General features: G+C 43.7%; 1 protein-coding gene across 1 annotated transcript; it reads right to left on the bottom strand.

Annotated features, from left to right (window-relative positions):
* Nucleotides 1-6,275: 6,275 nt before the first annotated feature.
* Nucleotides 6,276-20,953, bottom strand: TNFAIP3 (TNF alpha induced protein 3). Its single transcript, XM_070417767.1, has 9 exons — nucleotides 20,666-20,953; nucleotides 17,333-17,645; nucleotides 13,841-14,031; nucleotides 13,044-13,191; nucleotides 12,708-12,878; nucleotides 11,681-11,861; nucleotides 9,649-10,556; nucleotides 8,806-8,987; nucleotides 6,276-8,169 (listed from the first exon to the last, which is right to left on the bottom strand). The coding sequence occupies exons 2-9, from the start codon at nucleotides 17,628-17,630 to the stop codon at nucleotides 7,897-7,899; spliced, it is 2,352 nt and encodes a 783-aa protein (XP_070273868.1). The 5' UTR covers nucleotides 17,631-17,645; nucleotides 20,666-20,953; the 3' UTR covers nucleotides 6,276-7,896.
* Nucleotides 20,954-21,009: the final 56 nt, after the last annotated feature.

The following is a 21,009-nucleotide window of genomic DNA, read 5'->3' as shown; positions in this document are numbered from 1 at the left end:
TTTATTAAAAAATTCTGCTTTTTAAATTTAACTTTAATTGTATTAAATAATATTTTATAGTATAATTCTCTATTTACCTAATGTTTTGGAATATATGCCTATTACATTATTATGACACCTGTTAGCAGATTCTCTGACAATCAGGTATCATCTTCATATATTTGGGGGATGGACGAGACGTTAGTATATTTACTCAGACACGGGATACCAAGTTGTTTTTTCCTCAAAAACACAAAATGCTACATAGACAATAAAAGAAGCGTAAAGTCAGTTTAAATAATATGCTTCTAAATTCTGTGGTTAAATAATTGTGGTACATTGTCCACAGACCCACAAACTATCAGGGGTAAGTTTAGCTTGGGCTGGGCCAATGGGGCTGATCTTTTGCTGATCCAGAAGCCTCTGCATCAACAATTTCCATTCCACTCATCGAAACTATTATTTTCACTTTGAAAAGGACCGTTCCTTTTTAATGTCTATGTATTAAGTGCATTCTTTTTTGTCAGCAGTAATTTTGCATGTTTTCCCTTCCAGTCTGTCCATGGTTATTGGAAGGCTGGAGGTCTCAGCCTCAGATTTAAAAAAATAAAAAGCCAGTTTCCTATTTTGAAAATATTCTCCATTTTGAATGTGGTGTTTAAAATCAATAGTAACTTCAGATATGAATTAGACAACATAATACTTTGAAAACGGAGGAAATGGTAGCTAGTAATGTCACAATTATTTTTACTTAAAAATGGCTGCTTTAAAACCACAAACCTGATGATGTCTTTAAAATCTCAAGAAAGTGTAAAATCTAGGCTTCTATCTAGTCATTTTAAATTTAAGTTTTCTAAAGATTATCATGTATAGTGTGAAGTGCTACATACTTCCTATTTTCTGACTCAATGTTCTATTGGAAAATCTAACTATAAAACTGGAATTCATAGAGAAGCTAGTTCAACATTCAGTCAAAATGTTAATTGATTTCACCTTCGTAAAAATGTTGGTACGAGGCGGATGTGAGGACATCCTGGACCTGGAAGATTTCAGGAGCAAGAACTTGAATAAAGTTGGGTTCCAAAAATTTGAGCAGAGTTTCACTGATTCATAGGACTGAAAGACATGAGAATGTCTAGATAAATAGATGAGTAGTGCCTTAAAGGAGGTGAGGGGAGAGGGATCTTGGAGGGGGAGGACAGTGACAGAAGGATTTATTCCACTCCTTTCATTAGACCTTTCAGGGTTCCAGGTTTCTTAATATTAAGGAATTTATGCTTGTGCTGGCTATGATTCCCCGTGCTGTAAATAATATCTTCTCTTATTTTTATTCTTGTGTAGTCTGACAGCTGGATGTCATTTTTTAAATATAATAAATATTGTAGTAATATTTGACAATGCTATATCAAATCTCCTAACAAACTCTAAGAATTTCCCAAATTACTATCTTTGAACTCATGGTTCTTAGGTAATAACTGGAGGGAGTTGTAGCTTAGAAATAGAATTTCCCCTGGGAGTTAAATAATAAACTAGCTCAGAAAAGAACTAAGTCACCAGAAGAGGCAGTCTGTGGCCTAATTGAAGATATTGACACGATTACAGGAAAGTGGGCCAATCAGAAGGTAGGGGTGGTGACACAAAGACCGGGCAGAGTCTCAAAGACATTCATAGTCCATCCAAGCACCACATGCGGGGGACAGCATTCTGGAGCACTCCTGCTGAATAAAGAACGAAGTCTCCATCTGTTGGAACCTGGGGGCAGGCTTATCCCAATATGCAGAAAAATGTGTCCATCACATGAAGCCAGTCACTAGCTCCCCCGTCAGATTCCAGGCTCACCAGGTATCCTGATAATAGGGATTCCTGGAGAGTGAGCCTCTGAGGAGGGTGGCACACTGACCAAAGGGTGCAAATGTTTGTACCTCTTGTACTAAGTTATTCTCATGTAAATTTTTAATACAGTAGCATATCTCTGATCTTGGTCCATATGATATTGCCTCTGGAAGATGGAGCTTTTATGCCAAAGAAGACTCACAATAAATGCCACCTTGTGGGAGTACAGATGACAAGCTAGTCACCTACAGAAGGCACCTGCCCTCTTCAAGTGCCCCAGGTGCGTGCCGTAATTGTGTTCTCTTTCTCTTCAGTGCTTCAGGGAATCTCTGGCCACTGGTTCGGTTTGAAAGCCCTCTGGGTGATTCTAATATGTCCCTGGGGTTTAGAACCATTAATTTGGTTATTAATAGGAAAGAACACTTTCTGGTAGGATGAGAGGGAGAAGTTCCCCAATATATTTTTAAAAACATTCAATGAGCATTTTACAGATGAGGAACCTGAGACTCAGAGACATGAGGCAACTTGCTCAAGTCTGAATAATGACCAGGCAATGGGGCCTGGGTGGGAACCTGTAATTATTTCTTTTACAAAATACCAAGTTCTTTCCATGACATCTGGGAGAATGCAGAACAGAAGGCAGGAACTCTGTCAGATTCTGGGGAAAGAAGAGGAGAGAAGGGATTGGAAGCAGAAGGGGCATCCAAAAGAATTTCTGAGAAAAGGCAAAATGGTAGAGACATTGCAGACTGGTCTCCAGCCTCTGTCTCTAAAGTGTGTGCAGAGGACTCACTGGGGCATGGCAGGAAAATGGTGGAATTTCCTTTATTTAGTTTTTATCTCTTAATTTTTGGGTGTTTTATAAAGCATGGGATACATTGATATGGTAATATGTGTATATAATTTATAAAGAAATAAAATACATATAATAAGAGTACTTGCTCAGAAAAGTTTTACTAGTGGGGACACAGTGAAAAAGCATAGAGTCGATGTTTAGAGAAGATCTTCTCAGCCAGGCCTGGGTGTAATCGAATCTCCCCAGGTCCCTGATCTGCAATACACACTGAAATGCTGGCTGGAGGCAGGGCACAGGCACAGATGTTAGTTACTGGTGTGGTGATGGGCACCCTTGGTTAGAATCATTGTTTTAGAGTAGAGGTTCTTTTTTTATCTTTATTGTTGAAAGTATTACATATGTCCCCCTCTCCCCGCCATTGACCTCTCTCAGCCTGCCCCGTCCCCACCACAGGCTTTCACCATACTATTGTCTGTGATTCTTTTTTTTAAAAAATATATATATATTATTGATTTTTTACAGAGAGGAAGGGAGAGGGATAGAGAGTTAGAAACATCGATGAGAGAGAAACATTGATCAGCCGCCTCCTGCACACCTCCCACTGGGGATGTGCCCGCAACCAAGGTACATGCCCTTGACTGGAATCGAACCTGGGACCCTTCAGTCCGAAGGTTGACGCTCTATCCACTGAGCCAAACCGGTTATGGCTGTGATTCTTAAAGTGTGGTCTGGAGAAGTCTGGGACTCCACAAGGTCAAAAATATGTTCATAACAACACTAACATGTTATTTGCTTTTCTTGCTCTCAGTCTCTCCTGCATGCACAGTGGGGTTTTCCCGTGGCTCCATGACATAGAATGATGTCATGTCATCGTTCTGGAAGCTAGTGAGATGTTTGCTGTGTGTTCTGTGTTTTGAAGTTTTTTTTACTTCTAATTTCTAAGATGCTAGATACAAATAGGTATAATACACATAAACAAAAGCTCTCTGGAGTCCTTAGTAATTTTTAAGAGTATAAAGTGTTCCTGAAACTAAAACAATGTCCTATTCTAGAGGGTGCAGAAGAGAGTCTAGAAGGCCATGAGGTAGAGATAATATAGTGGCAGGAGACATGAATGAAGACTTAAGTTGGTTAGAATTGTAAAGAGCATTGCATACGGGTTGAAAATTGGACTCCAAAGGCTTTTGCTCTCATGTCATCTTTACAAACATTTTTGAGTCTTGGCCAGTGTAGCTCAGTTGTTTAGCATCATCCGTACACCAAAAGGTTTGATTCCAGGTTGGGGCACATACTCAGGCTTCAAATCCACAGTTGGGGTGCCCTCTCTCTCTCTCTCTAAATCAATAAAAACATATATATATATATATATATATATATATATATATATATATATATATATATAACATTTTGCCTGGCTCAGTGTTTAAGCATCGACCTGTGAACCAGGAGGTTGTGGTTCAATTCCTGGTCAGGGCACATGCCCAGGTTGCAGGCTCAATCCCCAGTGGGGAGGCATGCAGGAGGCAGCCAATCAATGATTCTCTCTCATCATTGATGTTTCTATCTCTCTCTCCCTCTCCCGTACTCTCTGAAATCAATAAAAATATATTTTAAAAAGTTATGCAAATGAACTCAGGAACTTCCTATTTTCTTCTTGCATCTCCTAGCTACATGCATCAAGCTTTGGGAGCAATAGAAGCCATTAGAAAGTTTTAATTAGAGGAGAAGCCTCACCAGGTCTATGATCTACAGGCATAGGTGACTAGCAAAGTTACAGAGAAAGAGTAGGCTAGAAAGGGAAGACTAGTGGAAAAAAGATAGGAGCCAAGCTAGAGCAGCAGGAGGAGAGAGGGGAAGGAATGGATTTGAGGGACATTTTGTAGATACACGTCATGGAAGTTTGGATGTGGTAGGAGTGGGGAAGACATCTAGAGGTGGGTAGAAAGATGAGATAATACCCTTCCCAGAGCACGGAAAGAAGAGGGCAGGGATAAAATATCATGAGTTCAATTTTGGGTGATATTGAGCTTTCACTCCTGTGTGGTATAAAAGTGACATTCCACAGTTTTGGAAGTAAAAATCTAGACAAACTGAAACAAAGCCAATTCTTTCCAAGTCTTATTTTTCAGTCCTCTTGTGTCTAGGTTCCTTGCTTTTTGGGAAGTCATCAATTTCTTTGAGACTCTGAAGAAAGCTACTGATTGTCCCCACTTCATAAAAATGATGTACATACCCCAACATAAAATTGTGCATGTGCTTTATAGGGTCACCAACCCCCACAAGTCCATGCAGGACTCCAGATTGAAACCCTGCCCTAATTGGCTCTAAACCTGCCCTAGTTCCCTGTCTAGGAGCCATTCATCTGAGTCAGAGATCATTTGCTAAATATAACTCACTTCCTTTTTTTAGAAATCCTGATGACTTATGGTCAAATGCTTATGTCCATCATGCTGATTGAAGAATTGTAATTTTAATGCTGGGTGAGAGCTAGGCAGAATGGAGAAAAAGAGGTCAACCTGAAGCTTTGTGATTCCTCAGGGTGTGGATTCAGACAGCTCATACAGGATGGGTTGCAATGGCATACACAGTGCCACCTGCAAATAATGGTTCTGATTGAACCAGAATCTAGTAAGATGTGTAGAAAAACAAGTAGAATGACACCATAAGAAAGGAAGCAGCCAAATTCAGAATGTGGGCTATTCTACAGAACAAATGACCTAGTTGCCCTAACCGATGAATAGCATGAAAAATTAAAAGGGACTGCTACAGGATAAAAGAGACTTAAGACATGCTAGCAACCAAATGCAATAGGCTATTTGTGGAGTGGACAATCTGAGAGATTAGAATACACTCTTATGCACTGAATGATATTGAAAGTAATTTAGCTAGCTGTAATAATGGTGGTTATATAAGTAGAACATATTCTTCAATTAATGATGACACAGATGTGTTTGTGGGTGTGAGGACACAATATCTGGGATTTGCTTTGAAATAATCCAGAAAAAAGAGGAGGTGAGAAATGAAACACATTTGGCAAAATGTTGATAATTGTTGAAACTGGATGATGGAGATATGGGGCTTCATTATACTCCACTTTCTTGTAAATTAACCCCCTCCCCGCCCAAAAAAAGAAAGGGTCCAGGAGCTTTCCAGTCTTCCTGAATCAATCCTCTATGGGTACATTTGCCTTAGGTAGAAGAATGTATCCTTTTATAATTGCCCAGGACACGGATGCTGCCATCACAGCCACAAGTCATCTCTTCCAAGGTCTGACCCAGGAAATCTACACCAGTTTTCCTTCCTCTCCTCCTCTTTCTCTTTCCTTCCTGTCTCTCTGCTCCTCCCTCTGGTTTTCTTTCTGCACATTACTAAGGCTTAGAGCAGGAACCCTTGGAGGAGCACAGGGCCCTAGCACCTCCTGGGAACTGGCACTGGAAGGCCTTTCCCACTCTCATCTGGGTCCTGGAGTCCTCTGGTAAAATGGATGTCTTACCCTCACACAGTTACTATTTTTGCAAAGTTCTCTTATTATGCATGAGTGAGAGATGTATCCCCTGCCCAGGTATTCCTTGGAATAAAGATTTTTGGGAAGTGTAGTCTTAATATTTGGGCCTTTTCCTTTCATCATATATAAACAGAAAACATCAAAATTCACTCTTAAATAATTTATCTTTTAATATTGACATTTGTGAAAAGTTACAATTATTTAGGAAACTTTTAATAAACCCAACAGAGTAAACAGAAATCTACTTAAACAACTAAATGTGCAAATGTTTTTATAACAAGTATAAATAATTTCATGTTTTCACATTAAGAATGAGAATATCAATACACAAAATATTAATATATCAACCTTAAAAGGAATAGATGAAAACACTGAAGACTATGGAGCACTTTGGCAGACCCAAAAAAATGGCGCCTTTAACTCTGGGGAAAATGTGTTTCCCCTGCCATTTTTTCTAGAACAAGTATGACAGTGACACAAAAGCACATAGAGAAACCACAGGCTGAGGATAGACAGTTCCTCATACTCACAGACAGAAGGTCACTGCCCTGTGCCCCGGGAAGGCATTCACACAGCAAGTAAAACGATCACTCCAGGCCACGTCTTCCCTGTGACCTTCTCCAATCTCATCCCTGTTCCTTTCCAAACTTATCTCTAAGGAGGTAGAATAGTCAGAGACAATTCTATATTGTGGCTGGGAAGTGGCTCTGGCCAAAGTTTCATGAAGAAGCATGAGATTTTAATAAACTGACTACTGATGCAATTCCTTCTTTCCTCGGGAAGACAACGGAAGTGCATCAGAGCGGCCAATGCCCCCGCTGCAGTCAGGAACTTGCCTGGCTCCAGAACATGACCCACAGCAAATATGTTATTGCAGAAGACAGTAGGGCATTTTCCCCAGAGCAGAGGAGACAACTTCATTTAAATAACCTTAAAGTTTGCAATAAAATAAATAAAGTAAACTCCAGACATAGGGCCTTTGACAAGGCAGCGGGTTGAGTTCATGAAAGCTGTACGTACATGCGGTGGCCCAACAACAACCAGAAAATAGGTTATTATTGTTTAGTCTTCCTATTCCAGGGCAGCATTTCAACACAATAAAAAAAAATCCCTCATACACAAGGGTGCATTATATGTCCACATTTTTATACACACCTCAGTTCAAGATAGCCTGTATAGAAGCGAAGACCGTGATAACCAAGAGGCACACGTCTTCCCACTAAGATATTCTGATTTTTACAAGGTGCATATTGTAAAGAGCAGCTGAATGCTTTGCAGTATGAACTTCGTCTCAGCAGCCTCAGAATCACAGTCTGAGAGAAAGGAGTGAGGCAGGGAGGGAAAAGCCACCAACTACTGACACTGGGGATGTCCGTTTTCCCTGAGCTTCCCAACCTTCTCACAGGGGCCTGTGGGCGGCGAGGACTCAGCTTCCAACCTCTGAGCAGTGCCGATGGAGGCAGGTGGAGTGGCTCTGACCGTGTCTTGTCTCTTTTCTTGAAAGATGACAAAGCAGTCCTGGCACGCATTCCAAGTCCGTCAAGTTCCTGGCCTCTGCTTGTAGGAGAGGAGGAGGAGCCCCAGACGGAATCCGACACCATCTGCTCCAAGGCCACCTGGGACTGTTCCTTGGTTACCATTCAAGGCCATGACCAAGAGCTTATCTTTCCTCTCCTGCTCAAAGACAACCTTGAGCCTCTGAGGCCTGGACCGACTCCAGTGGCACCAGAGTGTTTAGAGGATAGCACCATGTTGGCTAACGGCTGGGGCTCACCTGATCGCCTTAGCTATACATCTGCTTGAACTGAAAGCACTCGTTACAGTAGCCATTGCACTTGGTGTTGCCAAAGTGATCACAGGCAGGGGCCCGGCAGCGCTGTTTGGGGGGCTCTTCGGGAACGGGCTCACCCCGGCCCACCCGCTGGCTGAGGTGCTGGCACTCCATGCAGAGTTCCTCGTTGCGACAGGCCAGGATGTTCTTGCAGGAGGCCCGGGCACACTTGGGCCTGGAGGCACTCTGTGTGGTTCGAGGCACGTCTCTGCGCTGGCTCGTTCTCTGGGGGGGAAGAGCAGAGGGAACTGTGGGTCACACTTCTCAGGGAGAGACCAGGGGTCTTAGAGGACAGTGTGATGCGACCAGGCTCTGGGGGTGAAGAGCATCTGCCTGAGCGATGAAGCAGAGGTCCACATGCAGCCTGTGAGCAGGAGCCCTCCCAGCACTTTCCCCTCAGCCCCACCAAAGCAGACCTGGCCCCAGGATGCTGATGGAACCCCCAATCCTAACCCGGAGGCCCGCAAATGCTGGCCAGTTGGCTGCTGTTTAGACCAAATCAACTGCCATTGTTTATTTAGACAGATTCCTATCGTTCTGTAAACAGCAGGAGAAGCAGCTATCAGTCAAAGTTTGCTTTTCTCATATGCCACCCAGGAGGCACCTGGGTGCTCTGCCTCCTCCCGTCTCCTCTTGGTAAAGGATTATTTCAGAAAATCTGCTGACCACTTAGGTGTTTGTGTTTCTACTATAACTCCAAGAGCTCTCTGACAGCCACCTGGCTTTGGGAGGCGTTAAGAGGTTTTATTCTATGGCTAATCTTACTTGTTTTTTGAAATGAATTCTGAGGTATACGTAGACCATGTAAATCATAGTAGTTGCTCCAGCTAAGAGAGAAGGGTATATCTCAAAATGTCTTACCAGCTGCTCTTCAGTCCTTTTTGCTTCATGAAATCTCTGACTTTGAGCTTCAATGAAACACTTCTGACAGTATCCTTCAAACACGGTGCTTCCCAGGGTTCCACATTCCCGCCCCAGGCAGGGGACTGCGTTCTGGAACCTGGAGCCTGTGGGACTTGCTTTCCCCGAGGCAGCAACAAAATCTGGAAGAGAGTTGATACCAGTTAGTACCACATATGGGCCACCAAGCAGAGAGAAACGATGACTTGAGCGAAAGAAACAGGCTCCAAATACAGATTAGGCCAGACTCCGATATTTACACAAGAGCAGCCTTCTATAAATTCAACAAACTTTTTAAAAAGTGATAACGCTGTCACTGAAACATCGTTGACTTTACAAATCTCTCACTTTGAACTTGCCCACTGGTCAGGCACAGTAACAGAACAGAGACACATCCATTGCCCATCCTTCTTTCTACTAGTAATTAGAGATTTCTAAAACCGCAGATGGTTTCTTACAATGTCAGCAGAGACATCCCTATCTCCAGCTGCTACTCTTCAGATTTTGAGTTTCCTCTGTTATACCCAAGTTTCAAGAAAAGTCTAGTTTAAACTCTACCTTATAAACACAACACTGAACAACCTGTGAAAACTAATTCTATAAACTCTACCCACAGGATGCACTTGGGACACGGTGTTCCGTGCCCTTTGCTTCCGTGTGTGGCTGACAGAGCCAGTTTGGCTGTCCCTCTGTGTAACATTCTACCCCCCTGCCCAGAGGGCCTCCTTTCTTGAAGTTCGAGAACAAAACCCTTCAACGTAGGGGCTTCAAAACAGGGGTTAGAAGACCCAGCATTTCACTCACGTTTATTTTCTCTGTACTCGATGAAACACAGCGTGCAAAAGCCCTGGTTTTCGGGAGTCCCAAAATACATGCAGCCAGCTTTCCTGCACTTGCTGGTCCCCGTCCTGTCCCCAGGAATGCGTGTGGCCTGAGAAGAGCAGCCAGAGGGGGCCTCGTTCCCAGCTCTGTGGCAAGAATGGGGGGAGAGACTCTGGATGAGCTGTGCGGGGTCGGACTTGGATCTCTGATGACAGGAAGGAGGGATGCTGGAGCTGAGGTTTGAGGCGGGCTCTGCCGTAGTCCTTTTGAAGCAAGTGCTGCAGATCCCATTAAATGTCCTGGTGACGTCCTGGAGGCAGGCTCTGCACTTACCAGGATCTAACCGCCTCGTGTTGTCTGAGGTGTGGCCTGCATTAAGTTGCCGGGCATTGTGGCAACGCTCACAGAATCCGTTGTGCTGCACGTTCAGCGTGAAAGGGCAGCCGGGGCTCCTGCACTTCATGGCCGTGGTCTCGCTGAACAGGAAGAGGCTGGGTGCTGTCGGAGGGGCCGAATGCGGCCCCCCAGCTGGCTCCTCAGGGCCCCAGGCCGTGGGCTCGTAGGCCTCGCCCCGAGAGGCTCCAAGCACCACGTCCGGGCCCGGCTTGGGGTTCAGCTTGGGGGATTTGTTCTGGTTCTTTTGCCGCCTCTCTGCGCATTCATGGCACAGAGGCTGGGTGTTCACGGACATGAAGAAAGGACAGTTGGGCGTTTCACATTTTACATCCATGAGAGAAAGCTGGGGCATGGAAGGCTCCAAAGCGTGCTGGGCGTGCAGCTCTCTCCGCCCCTGCTCCGTGTTCTCCTGCCACTTCTTGTACTCGTGCTGGACAAGTTCAAAGTAATCATCGACCAGATTTATTTCCTTTGGTAAGTTAGCTTCATCCAACCTAAAGACCAAAAGGAAAAATATGAGACTTCATACACATGCACACACACACACACACACAATTGTACGGCAATAGTTCACCAGAGCAAACTTAGAATGTGGATTCTAGAACCAGTCATTGAGATGCAAGCCTATCGTGAAGACTTTACACATTACACCGTCCAACATTACACAGTCCAGTACTTCATGATTTCAGGAATCACCGTCTTCTTGAGTCAATGTATCCAGAATTGTGGATAACTCTAAAGAAAGGGCTACGCCAGGGCTGCCGCTACACCTTAATGGCTATGCCTCTTCTAAAAAGTCATTTTTACTTTCTAACATCTCAGAGATCAAATTTCTAGTAAACGATTACTCAGGTGTTCTTTTGGGACTAGTCTACTTATGATAGAAATGACTTGGGCACTTTGTGTTCTGTACTTTGCTGTTATTAATTTTAAACTAGTGCCTGGTCTCTGCTAGAATGAATGGCCATGAGCAGTACCCAGAGGCAGACAAACCCCTCGGCGTTATTTATGACTCTCTGTAATTTGTTACTCTCCACTTTGGGAAACACATTTTCTTGGGTATTGGAGGTCAACTCTTGTGCATTTCAGTTCTAAGAAATAGGCACCACTTTGAGATAAAGCCAGTGTTTGGCATTTAGATACCTGTACCGTGTGCACTCGGAGTGTCTCCTCCCTTTTCCTTGTGGTGAAATCACGTGGCTGCTACACACACACATTCTACTACTCAGTCTGAGTCTGGTGTGTCTGTCCTTACCAAGAAGCCAAGAAAAAAAAGGCTCTTGTTTCTAAGAATTTTCACTTGTCTAGTACTAGAGAAATGAAGAAAAACAAGTATCCGTGATGTCAACAAACTTTTTTAAAAAGCCACAATTCTGACTCTCAGCATCCATATGTGTAGGAAAATCACTAGAGGCAAATTTCTTGTTCTCATTTGAAACCAGTTAGTAATGCCTCGGGTGAGCCTCTCTGACTCTGGCAAGCCTCTGAGTTTGTTTCACACTGGAGCAAACTGCATTCAAAAACATTACTGTTGAGCTTTGGGGCGGCAGCTGCTTACGTGGCTGAATGACAAACAGGTGAAGAGGACAGAGGTTAGAGGTAGAGATAAAGCGCTTACTTTGCAGCATTAATCAAGTGGGTGGTGCCATGGTCCCAGCCTTGCACTGGGATTTCTATCACCATCAAGTACTCTTTCAAAAGCTTCTCCTTCATCTCGTTTTCAGGATCTGTCAAAAAGTGAACTTTCAAGTCTTCAAATCTTCCTCGCTCTCTGTTAACAAGTGGAACGGCTCGGATTTCTGAGGGGAAAAATAACACATAAGTCAAATATAATTCTGCTAAACGAGATGTGTGAGGCTATGCACATAATGATTAAAATTTGAAAATGCAGAAAGGGCACAATCACAGAGTGGAAAACTATTATCAAGCCAAAAACTCAAATGGGGAAACAAACTCCGCTAAACTCTAATATAAAATGCATTGTTTCCAGGAAGCTCACAGAATATAAACCAGCGTGGAGGCAGCAGATCTGGCTGCTTAAATTCCCACACTTCACAATCAGACTGACCTGAGTTCGAATCCTGACTCTGCCACTATCAAATTCTGTGACATTAGGCAAGTTATTTACCCTCTCTGAGCGTCAAGTGCCTCAATTGTAAAATAAGGCCACCAATGCTTACAACCCATAGAGATGCTGTGAGGATAAAATGAAATAAAGTAATATGCCTAAAGCACTTACAAAGTGTCTAGTGCACATTAAGCTATTATACTAACTGCTAACCTGATAGACATTTACCGGCTCCATGCCAGGCACTGGATTAAGGGATCTGTGTGCCTTAATTGATCACTTATTAATAGAAATAATAGTAGTAAGATATATACATGTATCTCCTACTTGCAATTAACATACTGAAAGTAATTCTGAAGCCATACACAAAAGGGAAGGGAGTATCATGATTACTGCTATTGCATTACTGTTGGAAAACCAAGCCAATGACAGCGTACTGTATTTAAATAAGAATAATACACTTCCATGAGACTAACTCAATAAGGCGCAAAAGAGCAAACCCTGACATTCAGTGGGAACAGGGTGTACCGCTATCTACCAGCAGTTACAAATGTGAATGAATGCTCAGGTTTCTCACCAGGCCCACTGTCCTTCAGGGTCACCAGGGGTACAAAGTGTTGGCTGTCGTAGCCGAGAACAATAGGGTATCTGTAGCATTCCTGGGCGGGCCAATGGAGAGGCAAATAAATTCCGCCCACCTTCAAAGGAGCGAAATTGGAACCCGATTCCAAACTTCTCAGCATTTTGTCTGTTGAAAGAAAAAGAAAAAATAAGGCCCTCAGGTGACTTTCATCAAATTCCATTTAGCCACGGTCGCCTGTCACTTCGGCAGCGTAGGTTTTTTTCCCTAAGAGTAAAAGCATTAAAACTGAAAAGCACTTGCATACAAATAAGCGACCTGTAGGCAACTCACCCGCGATGACGATGATGGGCCTTCTGAGGATGTTGCAAAGGACAAAGATGTGTACTTCTTCCAGTGAATTATACGGAAGGCCACTTCGGGCCCCTGGTGTGTCGGTGGATGCCATTTTGATGAGGTTGTCCCATTCATCAGTCCAATTCTGAAGGGAGAGGGGTAAGGAGGGGAACAACGTTTGAATGTACTCTGCATTAAAAAATCATTCTGACACACTCTGTGGTTATTCATTTATATAACTCGGCTTGCTTTTCCCCTTTCTGGAAATCAGCATTCAAATGATCACCCTTTTTTCCCCCCATTTTGGTTTTCTTCCCTTACTATTTTCCATTACAAGGCAAACTCAGAAGTGGGGGAGGATGACGGGGACAGCACCTGCTTTCAAAAAATCCCTGATGAGGCATAACACTGAAGCCCCTCATCCAAATGTACACAAAAATTCCAAACTTGTGACTGAGAATGGCGAGGTCTGAGTTTGACTGGCGGGCTCAGGAAAGCATGCAAAGGACAATCAAACTGAAAAACAACCACCATGCCACCGGGAAGGCCAGGGGTCAGAACGATCAAGCTAAAGTGAAAAGACACGCAGCTGGGAATCTGCTGCCCTGGAGTCTCCCAACGGTGACAAAATCCTCAGTTCACCCACAGGAGGTTTCCATGGACGATGTTTTGCTTAGCCCAGCTCATGTGACCTAGTAAATCATATGCTTCTGAGAGCAGGGGCTGGCCTAAGGTACTCTTTCCCCCACCATGGAGTTCTGTCAATGGATGCTGAGCGGGGGAACAAAACATACCCGGGTGTCGTAGCGAAGCCCCGTTTCCACAAACTCCTGAGATTTCAGAGATTCCAGCTGCCAGCGGAATTTAAAGTTGCGTGTGTCTGTCTCCTTGAGAGTGCTGAAGAGTAACTTCCTCAGGACCAAGTCCGTGTCCTGAACACCCCACATGTACTGAGAAGCAGCATGCATGAGGCAGTTTCCATCACCTGAGGACATAAGAGAAGCAAATCAAGCAATCCACATACAAACCCAGCAAAGCATCTCAGAATAAAGGAGCGCTCATGCTATCCTGGGAGACCCCCTGGGGCATGCAGAAATGCAAGTGGTTGATTACATTTCACAGATGATGGGGGGGGGGCGGGGGAGAGATCCTTATTTTTTGTGACTGATACCAAAGGAGCAAAAGGACCCAGGGACAGGTAATCACTGGACCTTTGTCCAGCCCAGCTCTGCCCTAACTCCTTTAGGTGACTTGGGGGGAAATCCCTTAATCTCTCTGAGTCCTTTTCCTCTTTGTGAAATGAGGGCATTGGATTATGATCTCTCAAGTCTGTCCCTTTTCTAATATTCCTTGATGTTCTGGCTAAGACACTGGCAATACTGCCTTCTGACTCTAGCAGAGTAGACCCAGGGCAACGTGCACCAACCAGGAAGCCACTTGTCTCCATTCACTAGACAGGGACGGTCTGGCTATGACTCAGTGGTAAATGACTTGACCATTCCACTGTAGGCTTTGGGGCCTGGGAGTTTCCTCTCCTCGTTTGTAAAGTGGGATTGAGAATACAATCATCTACTGTCACTGGTAATTATTTCATCTACGTTTAAATGCCTTATGTGAACATGCTTGTTAGAAATTGCAGTCCTTTTGAAAAGTTAAAGGGTGCTTGGATGCCTACATTTTGAAAATAATAATAATTTAGGGCTGGCATTTTAAGAATTTTGAGCAAAAAATAGATCTACTTGTATTCCATTAATTTGTTACTTTTATAGGCTAAAATCCACAATTTAAGAGACTGCATTTTTCCCAACCTCCAAATAATAAACATTTTGGGAGACTGTTTGATAATAATAATAAAAATAAATAAATTTATTCCTTAATCTCTTTGGAAAGTGCACAATTGTTTTTAAAAAGAAAAGTTCAACTCTTTTCTTTGTATAAGTAGGGCAATAAAGCTCTTTGACATTTTATCAAATTGTGATTATAGTCAAACTGTAAAACAACAACAACAACAACCCCCTGAAATACATATCCACAGCCAGTATCCCTTCAATTTACACACTTAGAAAGACTAACTACATACGTATTCAAACAAATGGGCGAACAAGATCATTTGTGTCTTGGCAGAAGTGTGGCAACGACTGCATTCTGTTGAAATTTCCCCTTTGCAAAATCTAGAGCAAAGATAAGGCCTTTTTTTTTTTTCTTCTTGTTGTGCTTACTTTCAGTTCTTTATTGAGATGCACCAGTATAAAATTCCCTAAGTAACATCTGGAATTCCCCAGTGCTAAGTTATTTGACTAGCAATTGAGCAACAGCTATTGTACTTTTTGTTCTGGTGTGTAGACATTTAAACTGCGAAGTGCACCCTGGACTTTCCAAGTGGGTGTGGTCAGGGTGAGCTGGAATAGGGCTACTCATTATACAAGTGAAATCGCTGCAGCCAATAGACGCTGGAATTTTTCACATGAAGTTTCAACTTTATGCCACCTACTCCCTTCCTCATTCACCACAGTCTCATATCCTCAAATGCAAACTTGTGAATAACCCCCTCCCCAGACCATTGATTTTGTAGAACCCACCTATAGGGGGAAAGGCTTTTTTTAAAGGTGCTAATAAAAATCAGAGAGGAAAAGTCATTTGCTTCCCCCATCCCCTAAATATTTTCCTTTTCCAGAATTTTAAGACATTTTCTTGAAATTAGAAAATAAAAGGATTCTGAGCCTAAAAATCCCTGTTTCCAGAAAATGTTACCAAAATGCACTGGCTTTTGTAGTTCTCTTGTAGGGTGAATCATCATTGATTTAAATGACAAATCTTTGCCAAACAAATGTTTACTCTTTATATTCCATTATTTCCTTAAGGAAATAGAGCCAGTTAAACCTAAAATGTCAGTTAATGAAACTAAGGTTTTCCTCTTTCTGCCACATTTCTAATTTTGCAGAATCTCTGTTTCCAACTCTCCCCAAATTGACTCCATCTATTTTTTTTGTACAAAAAAGGGAGAGAGTTAAAACCACAAGCTGTCAGGAATATAAACCCCTTGATAATGACTTAACATAATTACCTACTTCTATGCATCACTTGATTTAATGCCAAGAACAATGGTAACACTAGCAATCCCCAGTTTTTTTCTGTGTTTCTAAGAATCTATGCTTCAAAAATATAAGCAAGATGTTGAGATGATGTACAAGACCCTCCAGAAGCAAAGCAAAAAAACCCCCACAACCTCAGTCACACCAAGTTACCAAGTCAAAAATGGCCAAAGTTAATGTATCAATTAAGTCACTTAAGTTAATGTTCTTATCTTCTCATTGTCCACCAGGATTTTCTGCACGTGGATGAATGTATTATTTAATTGGGGTGGTTTAGGACTGTTACTGACCTAAGGACCTGAGATTCCTGTCCTTACCTAAACTATAAACATTCAATTGATCTTGGGCCGTTTACTTGCTTAGTGTAATAATTAGCTACATCTATAAAATGGAATTTTGTATCTGCATGAAACAGTGTGGTTGGATGTTTCTAGGATGTGCACACTCTTGCTCAAAGGAAATAATTAAAAAACCAAACAGTAAAGCTCAGAGCATGAAACAGCTACTAATGGTAAAGGGCCATTGTGCAGATGGGCACAGACTGTCAGAAATTCAGTACTATTCCTAAAAATAATGAAGTAGAGGTCTAAAACCAGTGTTAAAAATCTCAAATACCTTTCTAGTTCATATCAAGGGGTCATAAGCAACAGAAGCTAGCTAAGGGAAGAGCAGACAACAGGAGCCCCTCAACAGCCATTCATTGGTTAACCCATAAAAGGCCATCAGGCCAAGAAGTGTAAGACCATCATCACAAACGTTCTCTAATGACAGTGGGAAACAACAGTAATACCAGTTTTCACACCATGCTTTCCTCTTAAATGAAAGCCTTTTAATACTTCCATTATTGGCCAGGGAGGTGAATTTTACAGATGATTAAACAGTCACAAAAATTAGATGCATAAGTCACCTAACAAGGGCTTGGTATTTAGAACTGCATTCCCCAAGCCTTAATGCACTCTGCTCTCTAATATACACAACTAGAAAATATCCTTAATAAAAATATTCACAAAACAAGCTTGCTTTCATCACATGCCCCCACAGAGTTTCTATACTGAGGCGTCAAAGGCCTCAAGAGATTTGTGTTTGGGCTAGTGCCATTAAAATGTAATGAATGGGGACCCAGGACTGTGGAAGCCACACACACACACACACACACACACACACACCCCAGCAAAAAGCAAAAGCATGTCTTACCATTTGTCTTCAAAGCCACAAGTTTTCTGACTTCTCGACACCAGTTGAGCTTCTTTTGACTTTCCAGGGAGGCCTGGATGGTTCTGTCTATGAGAGCTTTGTGGATGATCTCCCGAAATTGTGGGCAAAACTGGCAAGTTCTAAACATTTCCAGCGAGTACCGGTGCATGGATTTTAAATGATGAATGATTCCATTGGTAGGTTTAAATATATCTTCTGGAGTTCTCTCTCTGATCTTCACAGCTTTCCGCATATTGCTCAAATACAAAGCCTGAGGAAGGAGTTGTTCAGCCATCATGTTCTTCCACAACACCTGAAGAGGAGGAAAAAACCCATTCCGTTAGCCCGGCTTTGATACTATTCCTATATACCTGCCCTCAGGAAACCCCAGCGTTTGATCTTGTCATTACCCTAATCTGTAGGCAAAAGATCTTAGTCACCTCTACTCCCAGGATACTAGCTGGCCTCAAAGATTAACTCACACTGGACTGTTTTAAATTACATCACTTTTAAAGATTAGTCTAAACAAGAGAAGGAAGGCGGAGAGTGGGTACTGAGGAGGAGGAGGTGGAGGAGGAGGAGGAGGGGAATAACCCTGTATTGGAAAGACAGTAAATTTTTTGTGAAAAATCCTGCAATTTTATGCTCTCCCCTAGGCATCTGACTGGAGTTTCCTCTTTAGCCCCAAAGAGAAATATTCACAAAGAGTTTTATTTATACATTTATTATAATGTTTATAGAGTTAAAACTGAAGGTTGTATAAGCAACAAAAAAAAGCCTATGTCCAGCAAGATGCTTTGTAATTTTAAGAGCAAATGATCCGCAAGCAGTCTTTCCAAACCTGATTACTGAACTTTAAACATCAGAATAAGCAATGAAATAATAGCAATAATAGGATAATAAATTCTACACTTCCAAGAGAAGACACTGGAGCTCAATTACTTCAATGCAACTGCCAACCAAATTCTATTCTTTTCCTCCAGGTACCAACACTCAGATGCATTTCCCACTCTGTCTTCACTCTAAAATCTTCAAACCTAATCAACAGGTGGAAGGAAATGAACAGCTGGAAGAGGATGAGGGAAGAAATTTCAGCCAGGTGGCCACTCAGGACCTATGAAAGAGGAGGGGGGCAATACCCAGCATCCACAACCCATGCCAACAAGTGTGCAATGATGTGAAGGGGCCCAAGTGGGATCCTGCAGCGTGGAGAGCTAGCTCTCATTCACTGGCCCTTAGTAGGGTGCCTCTAATTGCCAAGAGGAAGACAAAGATGGTTTCAGAGAATGAAGATATTCCCTGGAAAGTTTCATAGTGATTGTGAATCCTACTCCTGCATCAGACTATTTGCCAGGCCTCTAGTTGAGAAAGAAAGTCAATCAATATAAGAGGGAGAAGAAACCTAGATATTAAAGAAGCCACTCCTGGGAAGCTATTGATAAGGCCTTCTAAATTCTATGACCCATTCAAAAAAAGAGATTTGGATTAGATGACCCCAAGGTTGCTTCTGGGGAGTTTTCTGGTGGTAGTTTTGCATCAGAATTCCTAATCTGATTGCCAGATGAGGCCTGGGAGAAGTCATTTGCTGGGTCAGATAGTGATCTGTCCTCTGATGTCAACCATTCTCTGCAGGTAGAAGTGGGCAGCATTATAGCAGGACTACAGACACAACAAAGGTACAGAAACATCACAAAGACTTCCCCTTTGTGGCATGGCAAAAAGTCTCTTTTAAGATGCCATTTACTCATCTGTCCATCACTCAACAAGCACTGTCCGCCCATCTGCTAAAGGTTGTACTTGACGCTGGGGTTAAAAATCAAAGACAACCTTACTCCCCCTCTTGAAATCACATGACCACCTGAGTCTGCAGCGAAGGCAACAGAAGCACAGGTCCTGCTCAGGTCCCTCACTATCCAGGGGCAGAACTTGGCCTAGAAGCCAGGTCTTCCAACACCTGCCCCTTGCTATTCTCACGCCATCACACCTGTGAGGGCAATGCCTGCTGCTCCGGATGGACATGGACAGGCAATAGGACGATTTTAAACAAGCTAGATGGAGCCCCTTTTTGCTTTTCTGACTCTTCTATTATTTTCTTCTGAACCTAAAGCTCTTGCAAATAGTGAGAGCTGTAAAGCATATGCAAGACATGCAAATGTCAATCTTGGCTAGCCCAGTGCCATCTCATTCATAGGTTTAGTCTTGCACAGCTCGCAGAATTGCCCCCTTCAATCAAAACCCACTACTGTCCAAGTTCCCAGTATGTGGACGTCTCCACACTTAGGATCAAAGAATACATTTTTCTGACCTATGACTATACTGTCCTCATAGGCAAAGACACACAATATTACCCTTAACATTTCTTTTACGTTTCTATTATCTCACCTTTTGTCAACAAATACCTCATGGAAATTTTGGAAAGTACCCCTCCAAATATTCAAAAAATTGTACAAAGAATTGCAAGAATGAAAGGAGCACCTTAGATGACAAGAAAGGAGCCGTGACTGATTGTTCAATACCCTGGGCCATGAGGGCTCAAGAATGAACAGTGGTTCTCCCAAAATGCTGCCCCAGACACTTGACCAGGCCGGCTTTCCAAGGCAGAGAGAACTGAAAACAAAGCGGTCCCCCAGAGAGCCGAGCTCCTTCCTTACTTAATACCACTGCTTTCCTGAGAGGCCAGGTGGCAGGATGTAGAACGACCCCGGTTGACAAAGACTGTCTGACTGTGGGGTAGAGGCTGGGGCAGGGGCCTGCAGATCTTTCTAAACTGGAGCCCCCCAAAAGCAGGCCAAAGACCCACGTCTACATGCACACCTGGCTTACAATGATGCCATTGAAAATGATGGACCCGTCTCACGACCTCCGACTGACTCCCTTGCACAGAACTCTCTGGAGTGGTGAGCTGACCTCTGCACAATCTGGGAAGAAGCCGCAGCATTCTGCAAGGTCTACGTGGCCACGGGCATGCAGCCCTTGGTTCCAAAAAAAAAAAAAAAAAAAAAAGACACGAAAAAGAGCAAAGCAACAACGACCACCCGACCAAGCGGCCTCAGGGGCGACTCTCCATCAGTCAGCTGCAGTTTAAGTTCTCTGCATAATCTGAAAGGCACAGCTGGCTGGAGGAATCCAGGGCTGTCACCCCAACATCTGGCGCGGTGACCTCAACTCGCAGCATTTCAAACCCTACCATGGGCACACACTGCCCTCCAGGACCGCTGCAAAACCAGCGCCAGGTCGACCGGGTCCAGCCCGCGAGTCGCTGCCAAATGCGCACCCACAGCCCTGGCCCGGAGAAAGACGCCGGGGCAGACAGCACGGAGACGTGGCGGTTACCTCTCCAGGGCCGCGCGATCCTCTCCCGAAGTCCCAAGTCCAGGTCAGGGCAGGCGAAGGCCGCAGGCAAGGGTCGGGGCCAGGCGGAGGCGGCGCCCCATGGACGGACAGCCGGGCGCGGGCTCGCTCAGTGGCTGGGCTGGCCGGGGGTGTGGATCTCGCCCGCCGCCGCCGCGCTCCCAGGGCTGCTCTCGCCGCTCCGCCCCCGCGGGTTCTGAGCGCCCTGCACTCGGCCGCTGCAAAGGCTGCAGACTGCCAGTTCTCTGTTCTCTCTTTCTGTTTAACCGCGGAGCCCGGTGGGGATTTCCACCTTCCCACCCAGGGACTTTCCAGACACGTGACGC

Source organism: Myotis yumanensis, unplaced genomic scaffold (genome assembly GCF_028538775.1).
Source record: "Myotis yumanensis isolate MYYU_CA2020_CCGP unplaced genomic scaffold, mMyoYum1.0.hap1 SCAF_6, whole genome shotgun sequence".
NCBI lineage: Eukaryota > Metazoa > Chordata > Mammalia > Chiroptera > Vespertilionidae > Myotis > Myotis yumanensis.
This window is presented reverse-complemented; position numbering and strand designations above follow the sequence as displayed.